Here is a 20447-nt window from a genome sequence, read left to right on the forward strand (position 1 = left end):
GGGAAAGATCCTGGCAATATTGTTGGGATCCACCCCACTGCCTGATTGACAGCTGGGTCTGCCTCTCTAGAGCCAGAGCCAGCTGTGCCCACCTCCTCCCCTATCTGTCCCTCAAATGAGCTCTGGATAAACAGAGAGGGGAGTAGGAGCAGTAACGGACAGTCATCCCTCTCTGCAGGGAGAGGACTATGAACTGAGTGATCAGCAGTTCATGATCGCTCAGCTCTCGATCTATAATACCAGCATGTGACACTTGCAGTGTGCCGTGCTGGCTTTAAGTATTGAGAATAGTGCATTTTACTCTCTCAATTCTTCTGTCAGTTTTGTGGAGGCAAAAACCCAGGTCAAATATATCAGTTGAAGGAATTCCAGCAAACTTTAGTGTGGATCCTTTCCTGCTTTTATTTTGTAGATGAGATAGTGCCCATGTGTTTCTGAAAATATCTTTCTACTATAGTTGTATGATCTGCCCCAGAAACACGGTATATTCAGCATCCCTTTAGATGTATAGTCCTTTTGTTAAGGCCCCATGGAAGATGAAACTCTTATGCTTGACCAGCTTTCACATGATTATTTGGATCAAATTGTTTCAACTGATCAGATGGCTAAACGGGTTGGTATTGCATCAGTCTGGTGAGTGAAAATGATTGATATCTGCTACGTTCACCATTAAATTAGAAAACAGTTTGTGTAGGAACTGGGTGTAATACCAATTTTAGACAAAACTAATTTTATTTAAAAAAAGTCTACAAATGACATTGGTATCTTTTATATTAATCTAGCTTTCCTAATGTTTAAGCTTTAGTTAGCTTTATGTCTTTGCTACCAATGGAAGTGTAGATTGCCATTACCTGCAGTCTGAATATACAGTGAACTGTTCAAATAAAGGGGCACTGGTGAAAAAATTTAAATGTAAACAATGTACCTTACATTTACATATTATGCAGATGTTTTCTTCCATATGTGGATGCCTTTTTTTTTTAATAAAATGGTTTGTGTTATGTATGGTAAAGTTATTTTACAATGCATTGTTTGCTTAAATCTAAAACTTGGTTTTACCCACCCTCTTCAGTTTTACATATAACGTGATAAAACACTGTGCTTAGCAAAGAATTGCAGAAGATTCAATTCTAAACACTGGCACACAGGAGTCATAGTTGGGTTCATTTATTAAAGGTAAATAGGCTGTTCGCTTTGCAAGGGAATTTTTACTTAGCTTTGTGAAAGAGGTAAAGCTCTGCAGACTTCCATCATACAGTCAAGAACATGTTTTTCCCTTGCACATGATTGGGTATTATTTGCAAAGTAAATAATCATCACATTTACTAAACTAAGGAAACATTCCCTTGCAGAGTGTACAGCCCATTTGTCTTTAGTAAATCAACCCCAAGGTGTCTGCATTCAAACACCCTGTCTGTCTGATCCATAAATGGAGCCCCAAGAACAACCTCAAACTTCAGCATGTGTAGCACATAAAGCCACTCCCACATTTCACAATGCTTGAGCAGCCTCAGCAATATCAGGAACACTATGCCTAGAAGCTAAGCAAACCAACCGTCACAAAATCTGTATTTGGTGAACATACTTGCTGGGTTCTAGCAGCAGACTGGGGATGCAGGAGAGCATTGTGAATGTAGGAGCAGACACCTGATCATTCTGTTGTACAGCCTTCTCCTAGCAAAGTTTTATTTACTGTACCCTGCCTGTGGCACATGCATCTGTTAGATGCCAAAAATTGAGTTGGGTTCCATGATGACATACAAATGTTGGCAGATATAATTAAACCACAATTTAACCCAAATATGTATTTATTATAAAACTTCATAAATGTATAATATTTAATACTTCTGATTTTTACACCTATTTCTGCCGCAGCTTGCAAGAACATAACTTAAACCAGCGTTTCCCAACCTTTTTCCAGTCACAGCACCCTTTATAGGTATTTAAAGTCATGAGGCACCCTAGTCTAAAATGTCAAAAATAGAAAAGAAAAAAAAATGACATGCGAGTTCTCCCAAAATCTATACTAGATCCTTATTGTAGATAGGGATTTGATAATGAAGGGGGGCCCATGAAAAAAACAAAACAAAAATAAAAACATGTGGCCTTCTTTCCTTTACATTAGAGCCCCCCTTCACATCCTACCTTTAATCTTCACCACAGCGGGCAGCATGGCAGGACGTGGAGCAGGTCTGGATGGAGGTAGACCTCTGTCCTCTTCTGAATGCTGGGGGAAGGTCCTAGATGCTGCCTACCCTAAAATAGTGCCATGTGTTTCCATCATGCTACTGTATAGCTTACCTGTTCTATGAAAAAGCATGACACTGTGCACCATGAAAGCATGAAGGCACCCTGATTGAGAAAGTCTGACTTACACACTTGTTATACAGTTCGGAAATTCTGGCTACTATGGTAATGTGAAGTATAACTGTGCACGTAGGAAAATTAGGAGCTGTGATTCAGTGAAGTGGTAACATTAGAGAACCAGGCTTCTTGTTCTTCTAATCTTGTTTCCTCTTCCTTTATGATTGTGATGCTGTCTAAATGTCCTTGTAAAGAACACATTTTTTCTTCTATACTGGAGAAGTCTGATTACCTCTGCTCTTTGGACTTGAGCTATCTGGCATGCAATGGATTACACTGTCAGAATATGCTGTGGACAATGCTTGGGAGTTATGAATTGGCTTTGAACTGTCACTATTTAGTTTAAACACGTTTCTGATCCTTGCACACGTTTTCATTTACCTTGTGCAAAATGAAGCTTTTTTTTTTCCATGGTATTACAGATCTGGGTACAGAGGACTTTGCATGAAAGCAAGATTATGTGAAATGAACCACAGCACTGTTCAGAGAAATGCCATATTTTACGATAGCTGCAAAAACACTGGGGTTGCTTCCCAGCCACTTCCTTGGCTGGGAAGCAACCCCACAAATGAATGGTCTCAGGATGCTTTACTGTTGGCATGACACAGGACTGATGGTAGCGCTCACCTTTTCTTCTCCGGACAAGGTATTTTCTGGATGCCCCAAACAATTGGAAAGGGGATTTATTAGAGAAAATGACTTTACCCCAGTCCTCAGTCTAATCCCTGTATCATTTTCAGAATATCAGTCTGTTCCTGATGTTTTTACTAGAGCGAAGTGGCTTCTTTGCTGCCCTTCTTGACACCAGGCCATCCTCCAAAAGTCTATGCCTCACTGTGTGTGCAGATGCACTCACACCTGCCATGACTGGAGCGAGCTCTGCACTGGTGGTGCCCCGATCCCGCAGCTGAATCAACTTTAGGAGACGGTCCTGGCGCTTGCTGGACTTTCTTGGCTGCCCTGGAGCCTTCTACACAACAATTGAACCTCTCTCCTTGAAGTTCTGATAAATGATTGATTTAGGTGCAACCTTAGTAGCAGCAATATCCTTGCATGTGAAACCCTTTTTGTGCAAAGCAATGATGACTGCACGTGTTTCCTTGCAGGTAACCATGGTTAACAGAGGAAGAACAATGGTTTCAAGCACCACCCTCCTTTTAAAGCTTCCAGTCTGTTATTCTAACTCAATCAGCATGGCAGAGTAGTCTCCAGCCTTGTCCTTGTCAACACTGAGACCTGTGCTAACGAGAGAATCACTGACATGTCAGCTGGTCCTTTTGTGGCAAGGCTGGCATGCAGTGGAAATGGTTTTTTGGGGATTAAGTTCAGTTTCATGGCACAGAGGGACTTTGCAATTGATCTGATCACTCCTCATAACATTCGGGAGTATATGCAAATTGCCATCATACAAACTGAAGCAGCAGACTTTGTGAAAATTAATATTTGTGTCATTCTCAAAACATTTGGCCAGGACTCTACATAAAACCAGCAACTGCAGCAGGCATGTGGATAAGTGGTTAGCACTTCTTCCTTGCAGCCCTGGTTCAAATCCCTGTCAGGACACTATCTACAAGGAGTTTGCATGTTCTCCCTGTGCTTCTGGTTCTCTCTGGGTACTCCGGTTTCTTCCCACACGCCAAAAAAGACATGGTGGAAGGCTAATTGGCTAATGTCTAAATTGGCCCTGTATGTATGCATGCATGTAGGTTTGTGAGATAGGGACCTTAGGTTGTAAGCTCCTTGAGCGACTGATGTGAATGTGTGCTATGTAAAGCGCTGTGCAAATTGTCTGTGCTACAACATATCAATAATAAAAAGCAGGATTGCTGTGGTAATTTGCTTTCTATCAGATTTCCAGAATAGAATGTTTGCCTTCACTTTGTCATATTCTTATAACTCATCCTTTCATGTGATGTTAGAGTAAAACCCACAGACAACGTATTTCCATGAAATAAAAGGGGTTTATTTAAGTTACAAAGGTAAAACTGACGAGTCTCTCCTTCCTATACATACTTTATACGTTTAAATTGTCCTCAAAGAAGGCAATTTTATCAGAGAAAGGTGCATGAAATGCCAGTATAATTTACAGTACAACACGCACACACACTTTTGAATTAAAAATAATCAGACAAGTCAAAGGAAGACAGTTAAATACAGACAGTAGTCTTGGGTAGCTTATTAACATTATGTATGTTTACAATAGTGAATTACATCAAAGTAAGACAACACTGCCTAGTATTTTACAAGCCGACAATATTAAACTCTGCATAGTTATACATATGCTGTGTAATAATTTAGTTTTTTTTTTTGACTATTCACTATCTGGCCACAGGAAGCCTAACATTCATTTTAAAACGTGGTGCTGTGGAATCTGTCCGAGAAGTGGCCATGATATCTTGGTGCATCCTAGTAAATGACAGGTTGGGTGTCCAGCAGAATAACATTTATTTGAACAAACCCCAAAATGTATTAAAAAAAAAAAAAAATCAACAAAGCATGAATGCAATTCACATTCACTACAACCAACACAGAGGTTTTCTTAAATAAAAACAAGTCCTAAAGCCATATTGTCAGGTGGTCAAAGTGGTAGTGTGCAAAAGTCAAGTGTAAAGGAAACACTGCAGTTAAAATGATGTGCAAATTACAATGCTGAAACAACAAAACAATAAATAAATAAATAAAACTTTAAAAATTTACGATAAAACAATACCTGCCAAAGAAATTAATAACCATTCCTTTCACTCAAAAACTTCAAAGCAAATTCTATAACCAATCTTCATGGATTTGTATCGAGTGACAGTACGTACATACATTACCTTCATTTATTACAGACTCTAAGGAAAATATAGACATGCTTTCATAAGGTAAAAGTGTCAAAACTGGAAGCAAATGTTGGGAATATGTGTAAACAGTTTAAACTGTAAATTAAAAAAAAAAAGCCACTCAATCTTTGTCCATTAGCGATCATGGGAGCACTGTGAATGAAGAAACATGAGAAGATTTTGAAATAGCTGTATTCTTTTATGTATGTGCACTTGGCCCCAGTGATGCTCCTGTGCTGAGGAGTGGCATATCATTGCACATTATACACAGGCATTTAAAATTAAACAAGTGGTGTTTGTAAACTTTTTAAAGCCACTGGATCCCTTTTTTGAATCTGTGGATTCCCTTTGTTCCTGACCCTTATATAGCCAGCAGTCTGCTACTCCATTAAGTTTCAGCACTGAATGAATTTCTGAACACAAATACATTGTAGCATTTAAACAATACATCTAAGTGATTCCAGAACTTTAGAAGTATCTGCCAAAGCAGTATAGGCTTGTCAGCACTTTCTTCATTTGCACCATCCTAGTGACCTTAACCAACAAGGCAGACATGATTATCTATCTTTTACAGCAGCACTTAACCTTGCTCCATAGTAAGTAACCTTTACAATGGTATTCTAAAGCTTCTAGCTCCTTGCTAACTCTTCCTACATGTGTTGCAGCAGCGGGAGACTTGTCTGTAATTCAACTGCTTAAAGAATATCAAATATGCTGGACTGGGTCTTCAAAGCAGTAGGCAACACCCTCATTTTCAGAGTGCCATCTGCTCCACAGGAGAAGATACGCTTGTTTTCGCCTACTTCTATCTGCATCACGCCTGCACCAATATTACGAAATAAGGATTGCTTAGCATGCTCATTTTTGAAGGAGTGAATCAGACCATGGCCCGTCAGCTTCCATACCTAAAGCAGAGAATAAAAAAAAGGTAATTAAGATTCGTGACACAATCTGGTCAACAACATTGTCAGATCACTACAAAAAGACATTTCCTTTTCTTCCAATTAAGTTTTAAAATGCTTTACCTTCATGTTCCCTTCTGCTGAACCAGTGACAAAGTATTCTTCAGAGCTATCCAGTGCCAGAGCTTTAACAGCTGAGTCATGAGCCTGGAAAGTGTGAAGCATCTGTCTTTGTCGAATGTCAAAGATACAGATTAATCCTTTTCTGCCACCAGTAATAAGGAGCTGCTGTTTTGTTGCATACTGAAGTACTGTGGCTCCATTTTCATGGCAATTGAATGCTAAAACACAGAGGGAAAACAACATTAAAATTTCACATTTCACAACATTCTAAATCTATTAAAAGGCAACACCAGTCAACCAATGCAACTGAGAATGCCTATAGAGATATTATCCTCACCTTGTCCTATTAAGATTGGCTGGTTATGTGCTAAACATCTCATGTCTACGTAAGAGTAAATTACACCTTGCATGGGCCATCCCCCATCTCCAGTTACCCTTTAACAAAAATTCTAACACTAACCAGTTTCAAATTATGTAACTGATTAAGAAAAATATCATGATTCAATACAGAAGAATGATCACTTATTTTTTTAAATAAAATAAGCGGAGGGCAACCACACTCATTAAGGGGATGGAGGACTAGAGCTATGAGACGAGACTACTAAATTTAAATATTTTCACATTGGAAGTAAGGAGGGCATGATTTTCATGTACAAAATCTTCAATGGTGATAGCAACAAACTCTTTACGATTAACTCCATAACCAAGACTAGAGACCACCATCTAAAATTGCTGGAGAAAAAATTTCAGCACAAGGGGCGAAGGGGGTTCTTCTCAGTTAGAGCGGTTAGGGTCTGGAACTCTCTGCCACATGCAGTGATTTCAGCTAAGAGTGTGGAGTCATTCAAGAAGCTTTTGGACGATTACCTTAGAGACCATAACATACAGGGGTACAGGTACTCTTAAGAACACATGGACTCACCAGCAGAACCATATGCATACAAGCAATAGGTTGGACTATATGGACTTATGTCTTTATTCAACCTCAAATACTATGTAACTATATATGTTTTTTCTACAGAATGAGCTTATTAAGAACTTGAAAGGGAGCTATGGTGTTTACCTTTTCTTTAGTATTATGACTAAAGTCTCCATAAATCAAATTGTTTGTTACAGTCTCCTGTCAAAGTCCAAGGCAAAAATTACAATTCTACCAATATAAACAAATTTAGCTCATTGTTTTTATTTCATAAATGAAAGCATTCTTTTTCCTAAATTTGGTTAACAATTACAACATGGAAAGGACGCACTAGAATAAATCTTAATTGCCACATTATTCCTACATTACAGAACAAGGATCACTTTCTCTTGTACTGGTTTCTAACTACTATTGCATGCAATGTTTAGGACATGCAACAAAAAGAGAAGTTAAAATCTTGTCTACTCAAAGCATTGCTGAAGACAAAAGTCTGTGGTTTTTTTTTTTTTTGGGTAATTTTTTTACATATTTCTACAGGAATATCGTTTACTTACCATGGACAAGACTGTTACTGGATGATATTAATGTATCCCACAGGCAAACATTTCTAAAGCAAGAAGAGAAAGTAACACACAGTTACCAGGGAGTGTGTGACAAGTGCAAGGGTTGAATTTTGGCAACAGGAAATAACTGCCATCTGCTGTGTCCATGCAAATACAAACCCTGTCAGGTGGTCGCTACCAACTTCTGAAGAGAGGGTGCCTCCCTTCAGAAGTTGGTAGCGACCACCTGACAGGGTTTGTATGTTTATACCAGCAGAAGTGGTGCCCTATTCAGTCACTTTCGGGGATGCCTTATCTTATGTTCCCATTTATAAATGTTGTTAGGAAAATGTATTCAGGACTATGCAATATGCATGTAAAAGGCTCCCAATGCTTTGGAAGCTCTGCAGCTATTCTAGCTTAAAGATCACCACTCCTCTGTTCATATGCAGCCACATTACAAACAAGAAACCTGTAAATGAATATCCGCATCAGGTCCCCTTATTGGTAAACCAAACTGCTAAGATTTTGTGAGCTATTCAAAGTTCCTAATGATCAGGAATAAATTGCATAATCAACAAAAACAATACACAAGCCAAAAATGGGACAGCAATAAGGCCCCATTCACACCCAGGCGTTTTGTCGGGCATATTTATGTGTGACAAAATGCTCGGCCCCTAAATTCCCATTAATTTCACCATTCACACCTAGGCATTTTGTCGCAAGCTGCAAAGCGTCTGTCGCTCAAAAAAGTTCCTGAGCTTCTTTAGGACGTTTTTGCGTGCGTTTGGCTCCATAGACTTCAATATAAAAACCTGAAAACCACGCGACCCATATTGTTATCTGCGCTTTTGCATGTTTTCCCATTTACCACAATGGTTTTGATCCACCAGTCAAAATGTGCGTCTTTATATGCGCGTCTAACGCGCGGTGTTTATGCGAGTTTCAGCGCATATTTGTAGCCAAGACTGCTTTTCATTGGACAACTGAAATGAGCTTAAAAACCGCTCTGACATATGACCAGAAAACGCTTGTAAAACACGCTAAAGCTCGCGTTAAGAACCCGCACAAACGCGCTTAAAAAAACACACGTTAAATGCACTGAAACGTTGTCGCCTTGGTGTGAATGGGGCCTAAGACACCATAAATACAGTGCAAAACAAAACCAGGTTTAGGAGTCACAACAGATACGTTGTTTCTTTCCCTAATCACACGGGGACTTTACTGCATCCTGGGATTCGGGTGACAAGAACCTATGGGTTCTTAGGTGTCACCGTTCAGATGCGGCTGCTGTAGCCATGCAAGTTATTGACAGGGTGACAGCAGCCGCATCTGTCAGCGGAAGTCTGTAATCGTGCATTGTATGATTACACCTGGTTTGGGATAGATGATTGTCGTTGGACGCAGGATAGAAGCGTCCAGTGACAATCCTCTATTCCAAACTGCATGTAATCATATAGTGTACAATTACATTCGGACTGCCGCTGCCACCGTGTTATTTACTTACATTTATTTTCAGTGTGTACAGAAGTCGCATCTGAACGGGGACACCTGGGATTCTTGCTGCAGGAATCCCAGATCGCAGTGTAAAAGTCATCAGACAAGTATACTGCCTGCTTAACAATTTCAGGACCCATTCATTTTAATTGCACATTCATGAGTCCTCTTTTCCTAGACTTGCAGCACAGACTGACACTAACAGGGATAGAACACAAGACAGGATGTATGTATACATTCCGTTACCATCTAGTTTAAAGTCATCAACTCTGGTGCTGAAATGTGACATAATTACTGTCAGTAAAACAAAAAAATATGAATGCCAATCTCCTTTTAATATAAATATGATGCCACTGTCATGAAAACATGCATTATTATCCAATGACTCTAGAAAAGCATACCTGTTATCATTGGATTGCCCTGATGTTGCAACCAAGCTTGATGAGGTAATAAAGGCAAAGTCACTTGTCGTTTTAGAATGACACTGCCAACTCTGCAAAAAAAATAATACAAAAATGCTTTATTAATACTTTAGACTTAAACCTATTCTAATGAACACACTCATCAATAAACATTCGTCCTTTCAAACTGAAAAAAATGTTACAATATAAATTACTACATGAGCCATTTTGTAATTTAAATTAGAACCAATAGGCTTCTAATCCATAACAATCTGACAGTGGGACCATTATTACAGCAACCAGGAGGACATCTGTAATGGTTGTCGTATTTTCTTTCTACTGGCTGCGGGATGTGAAGGGTGAACCAATAAAAAGACAGGGAAAGCAACCAGGGGCAGACCACAACACAATCACAGGAGCTATGGGTCTGGTTTTCAGCAATAAAGTACCACCGATTTTTGGAGGTAGCGGAGCCCTTTTGAATAAGGAGTGTGCACAGGCAATAGAAGGTGCATGATTTAAAAGCATGTCACAGATTACTAAACATTAGAATGTCAGGTCTGTACTGCTGTGTAAAGATAGTATTGCTTCATTAAAGAATATTGTCACATAAGTTAGAATGCCAACGTATTGGGGCCATGCAGGATCCCCTCATCAGGGCCACATGGTGACTGTAGCCCTGATGAAGGGACCCTGCATGGCCCAAAAACTTTGGCATTCTAACCTATGTGACAACATTCTCCAATGAAGCAACTACTATTTGCACTTTAATTGAGTGCTGGTAACCTACAATACTATTGAGATCCACCCAGCTGGCTGATTGACAGCTGGCTCTGCCTATCTAGAGACATAGCCAGCTGAATCCCCGACAGTCACCGCTCTCTGTAGGGAGATGATCGTGAAGTGAGTGAACAACGGTATGTGTTCGCTCACTTCCCGATCAATAGAGCCGACCTGTGACAATTTCATTGTCACACGTCGGCTCTAACTATAAGGATGAGTGTAAATCACTCACCGCATAGTTCTCCTTTAAATGAAAACATCACTTGTAATGTGGACAACAACTTGGCACCATAGAATTTATTTCCTGCAGTCAGGAAGAAATCGGTGATTGAAATTAAATAAAATAAAAAAAGCAGGAGTGGGTAAAACTGTGTACTGAACAACATACAAATGTGTTCTACATATACAGTATTTTGCGGTCCATAAGACGCACCGGACCATAGGACGCAGGGAGGTCCGGCGCGCCTTATGGAGCACTCGAGACTGTAGCTTCTGTCACAGCTTCTATGACAGAAGCTGTGACAGAAGCTGCAGTTAGTGACCGCTGAGACAGGTGGCGCTGTGATTACAGCGCCACGGTCTCAGTGATGACACAGAGCAGGCGAAGAACGTCTATTCTTCGTCTGCTCTATGGTTATCTCGATCGTCGCCGCTGCTCGGTTTTAATACGAGTGATCTCATTAGATCACTCGTATTAAACGAGCAGTGGCTCCTGCTGCTGAACTCGATCGCCGCCGCCGCTGCTCGGCTTTAATACGAGTGATCTCGTTAGATCACTCGTATTAAACGAGCAGTGGCTCCTACTACTCGCCCGGCGCCCGAAACTGCATGTCTCGGGCGTCGGGATTCGCTCCATAAGACGCAGGCACTTTTCCCCCCTCCTTTTGGGGGGAAAAAAGTGCGTCTTATGGAGTGAAAAATACGGTAACTGATCTGTAGAGGACTATTTATTCCACAAAAAATGGCATCTTGTGATTACCTTTTTTTTTAGCTGCTGGGGATGGTCTGTGGCAATAATGTAACACCATGTATATCTCGTGATATAGATTGATTGTATGTGTGTATGTATGTGTGTATGTATGTATGTGTGTATGTATATATATATATATATATACATACATACACACACCCAACATATTCTAACATTTCCCCACCACATCATTATTCTTATTGAAATCTTTTTTTTTTTTTTAAACAATGAATGCCATTATTCAGAACTGACAAGGGTGAAATACATTGCCCTCCCTCTTACTTGGTAGTTAATACATTCTAGTGACTATTTAATGTGTTATTCTCCACAAAAAAAAAAAATTGAAATGAAAAAAGACCTTCCCATAGATCAATACTGGCAGGATGACCTGTGTGTTTTCTTTTTAATTACTACGTAACTATGTAAACTGGAAGTCTCTAGGTTTCCCAGGTGATTTATTATACTCCTATAGTATATTTTCTGGAGAGTAGAGCTCTCAGTAGAATCTCATTGACTTTAGCAAACTGGTTGTGACAAGTGAATACACAGAAAAAGTGTATAATAAAAGCTTGCCAGTACAAAATGTGCAATCATATCATTAGTATTTTCAGCGCTAATTAAAGCTGAAGTTCAATCTGCTTATATTTTGCCTCCCCTGGTTCCGTATTTCCACGTTAATGATTTAAAAAAAAAAATAAAACCTGTTTTCATCACATACTTCTTCTAAACCCAGTGATATTATTATGGGAGGGTCTGGCTGGGTGCTGTACATAGTTTCCTGAAAACATCACAGCTCCCTGCCTCAGTACTGTTCTCAAGAGCACTCAGCCCTGATGCAAGCAGTGGACGGGCTCTTTCGAGGAGTTATGCAAATATAAAAATGCCTTGATGGGTGGATGTCAGTCTGGAAAAGTGGGAGTTCCTAGGCAAGCTACATTTGCATGCAAACTGCCCTAGGTAGCACTACATGTGATGCTGAGCCTCCATGATTGAACAAACTAAAATCCAGTGAATGGGGCAGGCCAGGAAGTTAGAACGAAGTGGAAAGCACTAGATGACCTTGTATTTCCTCTATCTGACTTGTTATAGCTTCTAATGTACACTGTAAACAGTTTCAGTACAGGAGAGGAGCGTGTACAACTTTGCAGGGCTGAAACCATGGCAGTAGTATAACTTTACCAATTACAAAGACATATAAAAAGTTTGCAACATCGTATAGTGTGTATAACAAAAGCAACTTGGCACCATATATATTTAACGAACTGCTAAAACACAACAGAGAAAACATAATTTGATTTTGACAAATCACATCACATTATTCTATTATCAAAATATAGCAGCTTTCATAAATGCCCACCAAGACAAGCGTGATGGGTAGCAGGGTCAGTGTGGGGGAAAAGTCTGTGGGTGTTCCGTCAATGCGGAGGGATACATATATGCAGGCAGGCTAGGTGCTTAGCATTTTTTTGTGGCAGTACTGAGGTCCCAGGTTTTTGTTTTCCTAACCACACATGTGAATGGAGAATGTGTGTATTTACACAAAAATATTGCAGTGAGTTCATTAGTTTCCACTTAATGTTGTGTGTGCTTGAACAAAAACCCCATAAGATTGTGGGAAAGACTGAGGTAAATGGAAATATTGTTCTCTTTAAAGAGCTGCAGAAAATCTATGATGGTAAGTCACATATCCCGTTTTCTTAATTGTACATTACGGGATACAGGATAGTAAATTAGGAACCTTGGGACATCCAAAAGCAGTATAATTGAGAGGTGGGCAACACAGTAAACAAATTACTAACAGGCCAATGTAAACCATAATATAACCGAAGCAGCTCAGTAGAGCTCACAGAGCTGATTAACTGCTTGCTGACCAGGTGTTCAGACCCCCTTCCTGTCCAGGCCATTTTTCAGTATTCAGCGCTGCGGTACTTTGACTGACATTTATTGTGTCATGCAACGCTGTATTGAAATACATTTTATACCATTTTTTGGGGACAGATAGAGCTTTCTTTTGGTGGTATTTAATCACCACTGCGGTTTTTATTTTTTTACTATATTTTGGGAAAATTACTGAAAATTTTGAAAAAAAAAAGTTTTTTTTTTACATTGTTAGGAAACATTTATTATTACCCAATTTTTGAGTAAAATATAAAAGTCGGGGTCACGTCGGGTAAATGGACCCCTAACATGTCATGCTTAAAAATTGCGCACACCCGCAAAAAACTACCATACCCAAAATTGGCCATAGGCGGCTATTTAAAAGCTTTTACCGCTCATCAGTTTAGTGTTATCAGTGATTGATGGCCCTAGAATTATTGCTCTCACTGCGACGTTTGCGGAGATATGTAACATGTGCGGCGTAATGGGGGCAATCGTCGTTTTCGCAGGTATACGCACCTGACGCATGTTTGCATGCGTGCATGTATGGGTGGGGACTTTACAACATTTTTTGGGTTTTTTACATTCTTTATGTGTAACATTAATTTTTTTTGGGTGAAACTTAAATTTTTTTTTCTACTTTACTTTATTGTTATCAGATATAGGGCTAAGAAAACCCCTTATGTGATAGCAAAAGAAGTGACAGGTCCTCTTTATGGAGACATCAGGGGTCTCCAAGACCCCTAATGTCACCTAGGACCCCCCTGAGGAAGCTGATGAAGCAGAGATCTGCTTCATCAGCTATCAGCTTCTCTCCAGTGTCTGAAGCTGGAGAGTGACACGAGAATGCGGAAGTGATGTAACATACATCACTTCCGCATTCTGACACCGGAGGGAGTTCGTGTACCGACCTCCCTCTGATCCCCTGTCAGAGTGGCACTATGCTGGTCCTGGGCTTGCACCGGGCACAGTGGAGCCCAGGACCAGCGTGACAACGGGAGGGGGGGCCGCACGGGCCGGCAGCTTATACTAGGTAACGGGCATCGCTGCCGGTTTATAAATGTTGTGCCTTTTCCGCTCGTGCCGCACGGCGCGCCCGTGTGGGCAGGGCTAACAGGCCGTGTATACACAGCCTGTTACATCCAGAAAGCTCCCGGCCCGCAGTTTTTGTACTACGGCCGGCCGGGAAGCGGTTAAAGCACCTTAGAACCGAAGCTGGCATCAGATGAGGCCTAAACATTCACTTTGTAAAACTAACAGAAGACCAGGTGCAGCCTCACAAATCTGAAAATCAGATGCCTAATGCTGAAAGGCCCATTTAACCACTTGCTAACCAGGTGTTTAGATCCCCCTTCCTGGCCAGGCCATTTGTCAGTACTTAGCGCTGCAGTACTTTGACATTTATTCCGTCATGCAACGCTGTACTGAAATGACTATTATACCATTTTTTGGGGGGAACACATAGAGCTTTCTTTTGGTGGTATTTGTTCACCAGAGATTTAAATTTTTTTTTACTATATCAAGGAAAAAATTACTGAAAATTGTGGGGAAAAAAAACTTTTTTTTTTTACATTATGTTACAATACATTTATTATTGCCCAATTATTTTCCACTGCTTCAAATGTAACAAAAACCTGTTCACACTATAAACATGTGAACACGCAATTCCATTTTAATTTCTCCAAAACCCTCAAATATTACTCAAAGCATTCTGACGTGATGGATATGATGCCAAACTCTGCAATCAAAAAGCTTATAATACATATTATTGGATTTGCTGAAATGGCTGCTCTGGGTTTTATAGGAAAAGGGTAACTTAATTCCACTGCCACCATGAAGGGACAGAAAAACCCCAGCAACTGAACAATTTTAAGGTTTGCTGAAAAGTCGTTATTATAATTGGGTCCAACATCTTCAATGTGAATACACATCTAAAGCAATTATGCTGTAAAGGTTTAATCCGGTTATCATTCCGCTTGCAGCTGTAAACATACAAAAATTACCTTCAGAGCAGAAGTTCTACTTATTGTGTTTCTAGCAGAGCATTTTATAAAAATACCAGGACTTGCATGAAACAACTTTGGCTCTGGCTTCAAATGATAGTTCTGAAGGTCCTCACTCAGGTAAAGACATGTTTGTGATCTGTTATTCACTGAAAATTGTTTGAAAAAATGACTTTCACAATGACGTGTTATGTACGTGGAAGACTAAAAAGCTATCGGAGGACAAAGCAATCATTCTCCTAAACATAGCTGCCTACAGACTGATTTTTTTTTTTTTAATAGCGATAAATTGACATCTACGGATGAAATTTCACAGACTAGGTGAAAACCAGACAAGAGAGCAAATGGATGTTTGCGATAGTCGCTGTTGCTAAACTTGAAAGTAAATATGGAAAAAAAAATATATACAATGAAACCTAAAGCTGATATTCAAACTAATTATTTATTTTCCCAACAACTTACCAAATAAGGTTTTGGATTAGAGACTGTTTGGTTTACTTGCCAAATGCTTAAGAATCCTTCTCCATCTGCAACACCACACTGTAGAGTAAAACAACAGAACACCAACCAATCATCAATATATCTTATTGATTAGACAAGTGAACTTACTAGCAGCATCCCCAATCCAAATAGAGACCAAAGGACTGACCTATGTCTAAAATGTCTAATTGCCTGACTGTCTATGGCTTCAAATGCTTTGTACAAGTAGGCAACAAGTAAAATTCAAACTATAGATCTGCATGCTTGCTCCTAGTCACTAAGACCACTGGATCTGCAAGACAGAGAAGTAATTACCTTTTTTAGAAGGAGGGTGCCAAAGGAAGGATGTGCATCTCTCATGACAGGATTCTTTTAAGTCAATTCTTTTTACCACCCACACAGGATACATCCCAGGTACCAGGCTGACATATCATTAACAGTGCTGACCATTCTTCTGTTTTAGATGAGCCCTCATCTTTTCATCAAAAAAGTGATCTTCTGGTACTTTATACTATGAGTGATCCAGGAATGTCACAATACATATGTACCGGATAGTGTCCAAGTGAATAGCAAGCTGATACTATATCCAACCCCTATTCCCTTTCTTTCTTTGTTCCTTTACTTTGCCTTTTCATGTCATTCTCCAGTAAGGAGAACAGTAAGCAGAGAGACTAGCAGTCAGCTGTGTATCTGTAGTATACGATCTAAGGTAATGCTACCTCTATGTCATTGTATATACAGGAGTTCCTAGGCACCTTCACATACCACAAAGTATACTGCAATTTTTCTGGCGGAATTCAAGATAAACTGTATATTTTTAGGGTATTATTTGGGCACAACTAACTTTTCTAAAAATGTTCCCTATAACACAGTACATCTTCAGTTCTAGAGTTTAGGTCCACTTTTGTAAACCAACCAAATCCTGTTTTCAGTATCCAGCTGTTCATCATTAATGCTTACACCCCGAGACAGAGCAGATTCTACATGTGACAATGCTAATTCATCACAGCAATACTCTGCAGGTGTTCATCATAGCCAACATTTATATTAGAAGTTGACATTAAAACAGATACGTTACCCATATCTTTGAAATGACAACAAAGACATTTAGAAATGTTTCGTATTTGACAATCTACAAACAGAAATGTTTAAATAATAGGGCTGTTACTGATTACAATTTTTGTGTTCGATTAAATCGATTAATTTTAACGCACATACTGATCCAACTACATTGTCCTATACACATACAGCACAGCAATAAAGTAATAAAACAAACTAGGATCACACTAATCCAGCACGTTATTAATCTCACGTGCCCCACTCAATATGGCCGCCGCTTGAGTGGGGCAACTCAGAATAATAACGTGCTGGATTAGTGTGATCCTAGTTTATTTTATTACTTCATTGCTGTGGTGTATGTGTATAGGCCAATGCCTTGGCTGGCGCTCGTGCAGAAAGTTTCTTGGGCAAACTCACCGGCCCAAGTGGCTCCGTCGGCTAACGAACGGAAGGGGGAGGAGACCGGTGACGTCACGGACATCCACGGAGCCACTTAGGGACTCCTCCCCGGTGACGTCAATGTCCGTGACATCACTGGATCTCCGACGGGACTCCCGGAAGTCGACGGAGGGGCGAGTGTTTTCATTAGCGATCAAAAGAATTTTAATCGATCAAAAAGTTTAATGATTAATCTAGAAATTAATCGTTAATTTCCGCAGCCCTATTAAATAATTGCCGGCTTTTTATTCTTTGCACACCTTATTTTTCTTTTCCTCCCCATTCTACTCACAGTGACCATTTTTACTAAGGGCAGATCACTATAGCTCCCTTTGCTTCCTGGAACTCTGGCAAATGTGACTAAGACATATGAGCATGAAGATCATCTCAGGGGAGGAAAATGCCTTTCCCTGAGAACTAGTGAGATTACAGATGAGAATTCCCAGCAATGCACTGCTGATGTAACCTTCCTAGGATGCATTGCTTGGGCACAGATTACATCAAAATGCGAAGAGGACCAGGAAGTGGAAAAACAGTAATTGTAAGTAAAAGAAAAATGTTTGTTTAACTACTGAATGTAAGATGATTTCATATAAGCATGCAGAGCTGCATACTGATGTGATTTTTTAGTGAAACGGGGTAAATGTCAAGTTATTCTGCAGAGTTTTACAAAAGGTTAAGGAAGGCAGTCACATGTACATGCTGAATGGGCCTGCTTTGTGAAAACTGGGGTAGAAAGTAAAGCATGGCAATGAGATTCTAGCTTTACACTGTTTTTAGTGTAACTCAGCTGACTCTTCAATGGCTCATGTGTTTCCTTTACTCTAGAATTTATAATTCACTCTTGCATGCCTACCAAAAACGAACAACAGCTAGATGCACAATACCAAACCATGGAGAAGTGTGGTAACCCAAACAGTGTAGTACATTATGAAATAAACTAACCTTGTTGCCTTGGGAGTTAAAGTATAACCTGGTAACCCGAGCATTGCCAGCCTGGCGGAAACATAAAAGTTGTTGTGGTCGATTCCATTCAAACATACGGACACTGCCATCCTGAGCACCAGTAAGATCTAGTGAAAAGTTGATAAAACAATGTCAATGTTCTGGTTTTAAGTTTCATGTTCTTTAAGGACATTTCAGTTTAAATCGTATACTTACAGTATTGGTGGACAGGGTGTGAGGCCATTCTTTTGACATTATTCAGATTTCTTTTTATGAGCTTTTAGGAATAACACAGAAATAAAAGAAAACCAGAAATGAACAATGCTTTAAAAGTTCAGAAAAATGAAAACAAAAGATATGCAAATTATATTGTTTTTATGAAGAATGTCTTGGACAGGTCAGCAGGAAAAATACAGCATTAAGGTGCCCATACACTTTACAACCCTCGCAAGACTTTTGTCTTGCGAGGGTTGTAAAGTACTTTAAAAAAACGTACGAACTGCCCATCTTGGACAGGCAGATCGTACTTGCGATGACTGCAATGAGGGGCGGGTTTCCGATGACTGCAAACGGGCAGTGTGCGTGTACGCACACCGGCCCGGTCGGCAGTTGTCGAACAAGCAGGCCACTAACTCGCCGAGAATCGTACGATTCCCGGCGGGTTTTCCAGCCTGCTTGTTCGACGGAAGACAAGAATCGTGCAGTGTATGGAAGGCGTGCGACCGTTTCTACTGTACGGTCGCACGCCTTCCATACACTGCACGATTCTTGTACGACCGCGGGATCGCGCAGTCTATGAGCACCTTTAGAGTGCACATTAATACACAAGGTCCATAAAGTAATTACTGGAACGTCACAAGACAGCTGGTGATAAACAGCTCTCCATCCAAGAACAAAACACATCGTCGAGGCACTTGGCTTCTTGGTATAACATCCAATACATTTTACATTTCGAAATGTAGAGGAACATGGACTTGTGAACACACATAGGGCCTAATTTATGAAACACCCGCTAAAGGTAATATTTCTTATTGCATCTAGCAGCCAGTTGGCTTCCAACAATCATTTTTACAGTTCATGTTTAGTATATTTCCAGGTTTGCTCCCACCAGAACGCTTTGGGTTAAAGGTGTGTTGCATGATTAAAAGACACCATCTCAATTTTGCTTGCACTGTAACATGCACCTGGAGGAAAACAAGCCCCCATACATCAAATTCATAACTCAATGCAGGCTATCAGACACAGTTGTGAATAAAAACACGAAAAAACGGTACTTTCAGATAAAAAGCTGAAGCCACATTGCTAAGTATGTGCTTTAAAATGTAAAAACAGCTCCACCTATAACGAAGCACATTACTCAATTTAATTAAACCATCAGTTTATGAATGGCTAAGGGGCAATGGTGTGTGTGTGCGCCTAGCAATAAATAATGAAAAATGCCTACAATGCCAGCTCCAGTGCTTGTCTGTCCACTTCCTAGCCACGGCATGGATGAAGAGGCTTGCATCTGCCCAAGGTTAAAAGAAGCTACGCCTGTCTGATGAATGGCAGTCATTGATCCTCTGAAATCAAGGTCATCAGAACTAGGAAAAAAGACAGCTTTTTTATTGCCTTTCTACATTTCAAAACAACAGAATGGGATGTGGAGTAAAAAAAAAACCTTTTAGATTCTCTGTCATATTCTTCTCCAATCCACACGTAAGGCTGGGCAGCCAGGAGAACTGACACATCAAGTTCTTGTACATCATGTGTAGAGGCAAGGACAATCTCATTGCAGTTTGCCTAGATGAAACACATACAAAAGGGCTTTGTTTACAGTGTATGCCAGGTCAAAAAACAAGAGCACATCACTGCAGTACACGCACATTTGATTATGCCTCACCATTCTAACAGTTAAGTGCAATGTGTTGCAGTTCGATTCAATTTGAATGGCACCTAAACGCACCAAGATAGTGCAGAGCGCAGATGTCAACCATTTGCACTTGTGTTGAGAAAAACAGACACCTGTAGGTATGTTTTATCATGCGTTTGGATTAATACAGTGCACAGTGTTAATGGGTATATAATCTTTCTGTGCTGTAACCCGCTTTAAAAAGCATGAAGTATTGCTTCCCTAAATCAGCTTTCCTATGGGAGTACTAAAATATAAAAGGCACAGTTCTGCATTTAAATTTCCGAGGCATTTACCTTGTTAACAGCAAAAGCCATTATAATGTCAGACTCCTTGTGAATGATTTTTGCTTTTCCACCTGGGTAACCGAGATCAGCTTCAACCTACAAGAAAGAAGATTTCCGGCATCAAAACAGCAAGTCTAGGAGTA

The 20447-nt window shown here is 40.0% G+C and overlaps 1 protein-coding gene across 1 annotated transcript in view; it reads right to left on the reverse strand.

Annotated features, from left to right (window-relative positions):
* Positions 1-5527: 5527 nt before the first annotated feature.
* DMXL2 (Dmx like 2) overlaps positions 5528-20447 on the reverse strand; it is a gene marked incomplete at its 5' end in the record, with an annotated part of 67057 nt that continues 52137 nt past the window's right edge. Inside the window, 10 exons of the mRNA XM_018571467.1 lie at positions 5528-6091; positions 6212-6429; positions 7685-7737; positions 9571-9662; positions 15667-15744; positions 18127-18254; positions 18343-18403; positions 19571-19709; positions 19787-19908; positions 20314-20400. Of these exons, the coding sequence (XP_018426969.1) occupies positions 5882-6091; positions 6212-6429; positions 7685-7737; positions 9571-9662; positions 15667-15744; positions 18127-18254; positions 18343-18403; positions 19571-19709; positions 19787-19908; positions 20314-20400 (1188 nt within the window). The remainder of the gene's footprint in view (positions 6092-6211; positions 6430-7684; positions 7738-9570; positions 9663-15666; positions 15745-18126; positions 18255-18342; positions 18404-19570; positions 19710-19786; positions 19909-20313; positions 20401-20447) is intronic.

This window comes from Nanorana parkeri, unplaced genomic scaffold, assembly GCF_000935625.1.
Source record: "Nanorana parkeri isolate BGI_ZX_2015 unplaced genomic scaffold, ASM93562v1 scaffold1764, whole genome shotgun sequence".
Classification (NCBI taxonomy): Eukaryota; Metazoa; Chordata; class Amphibia; order Anura; family Dicroglossidae; genus Nanorana; species Nanorana parkeri.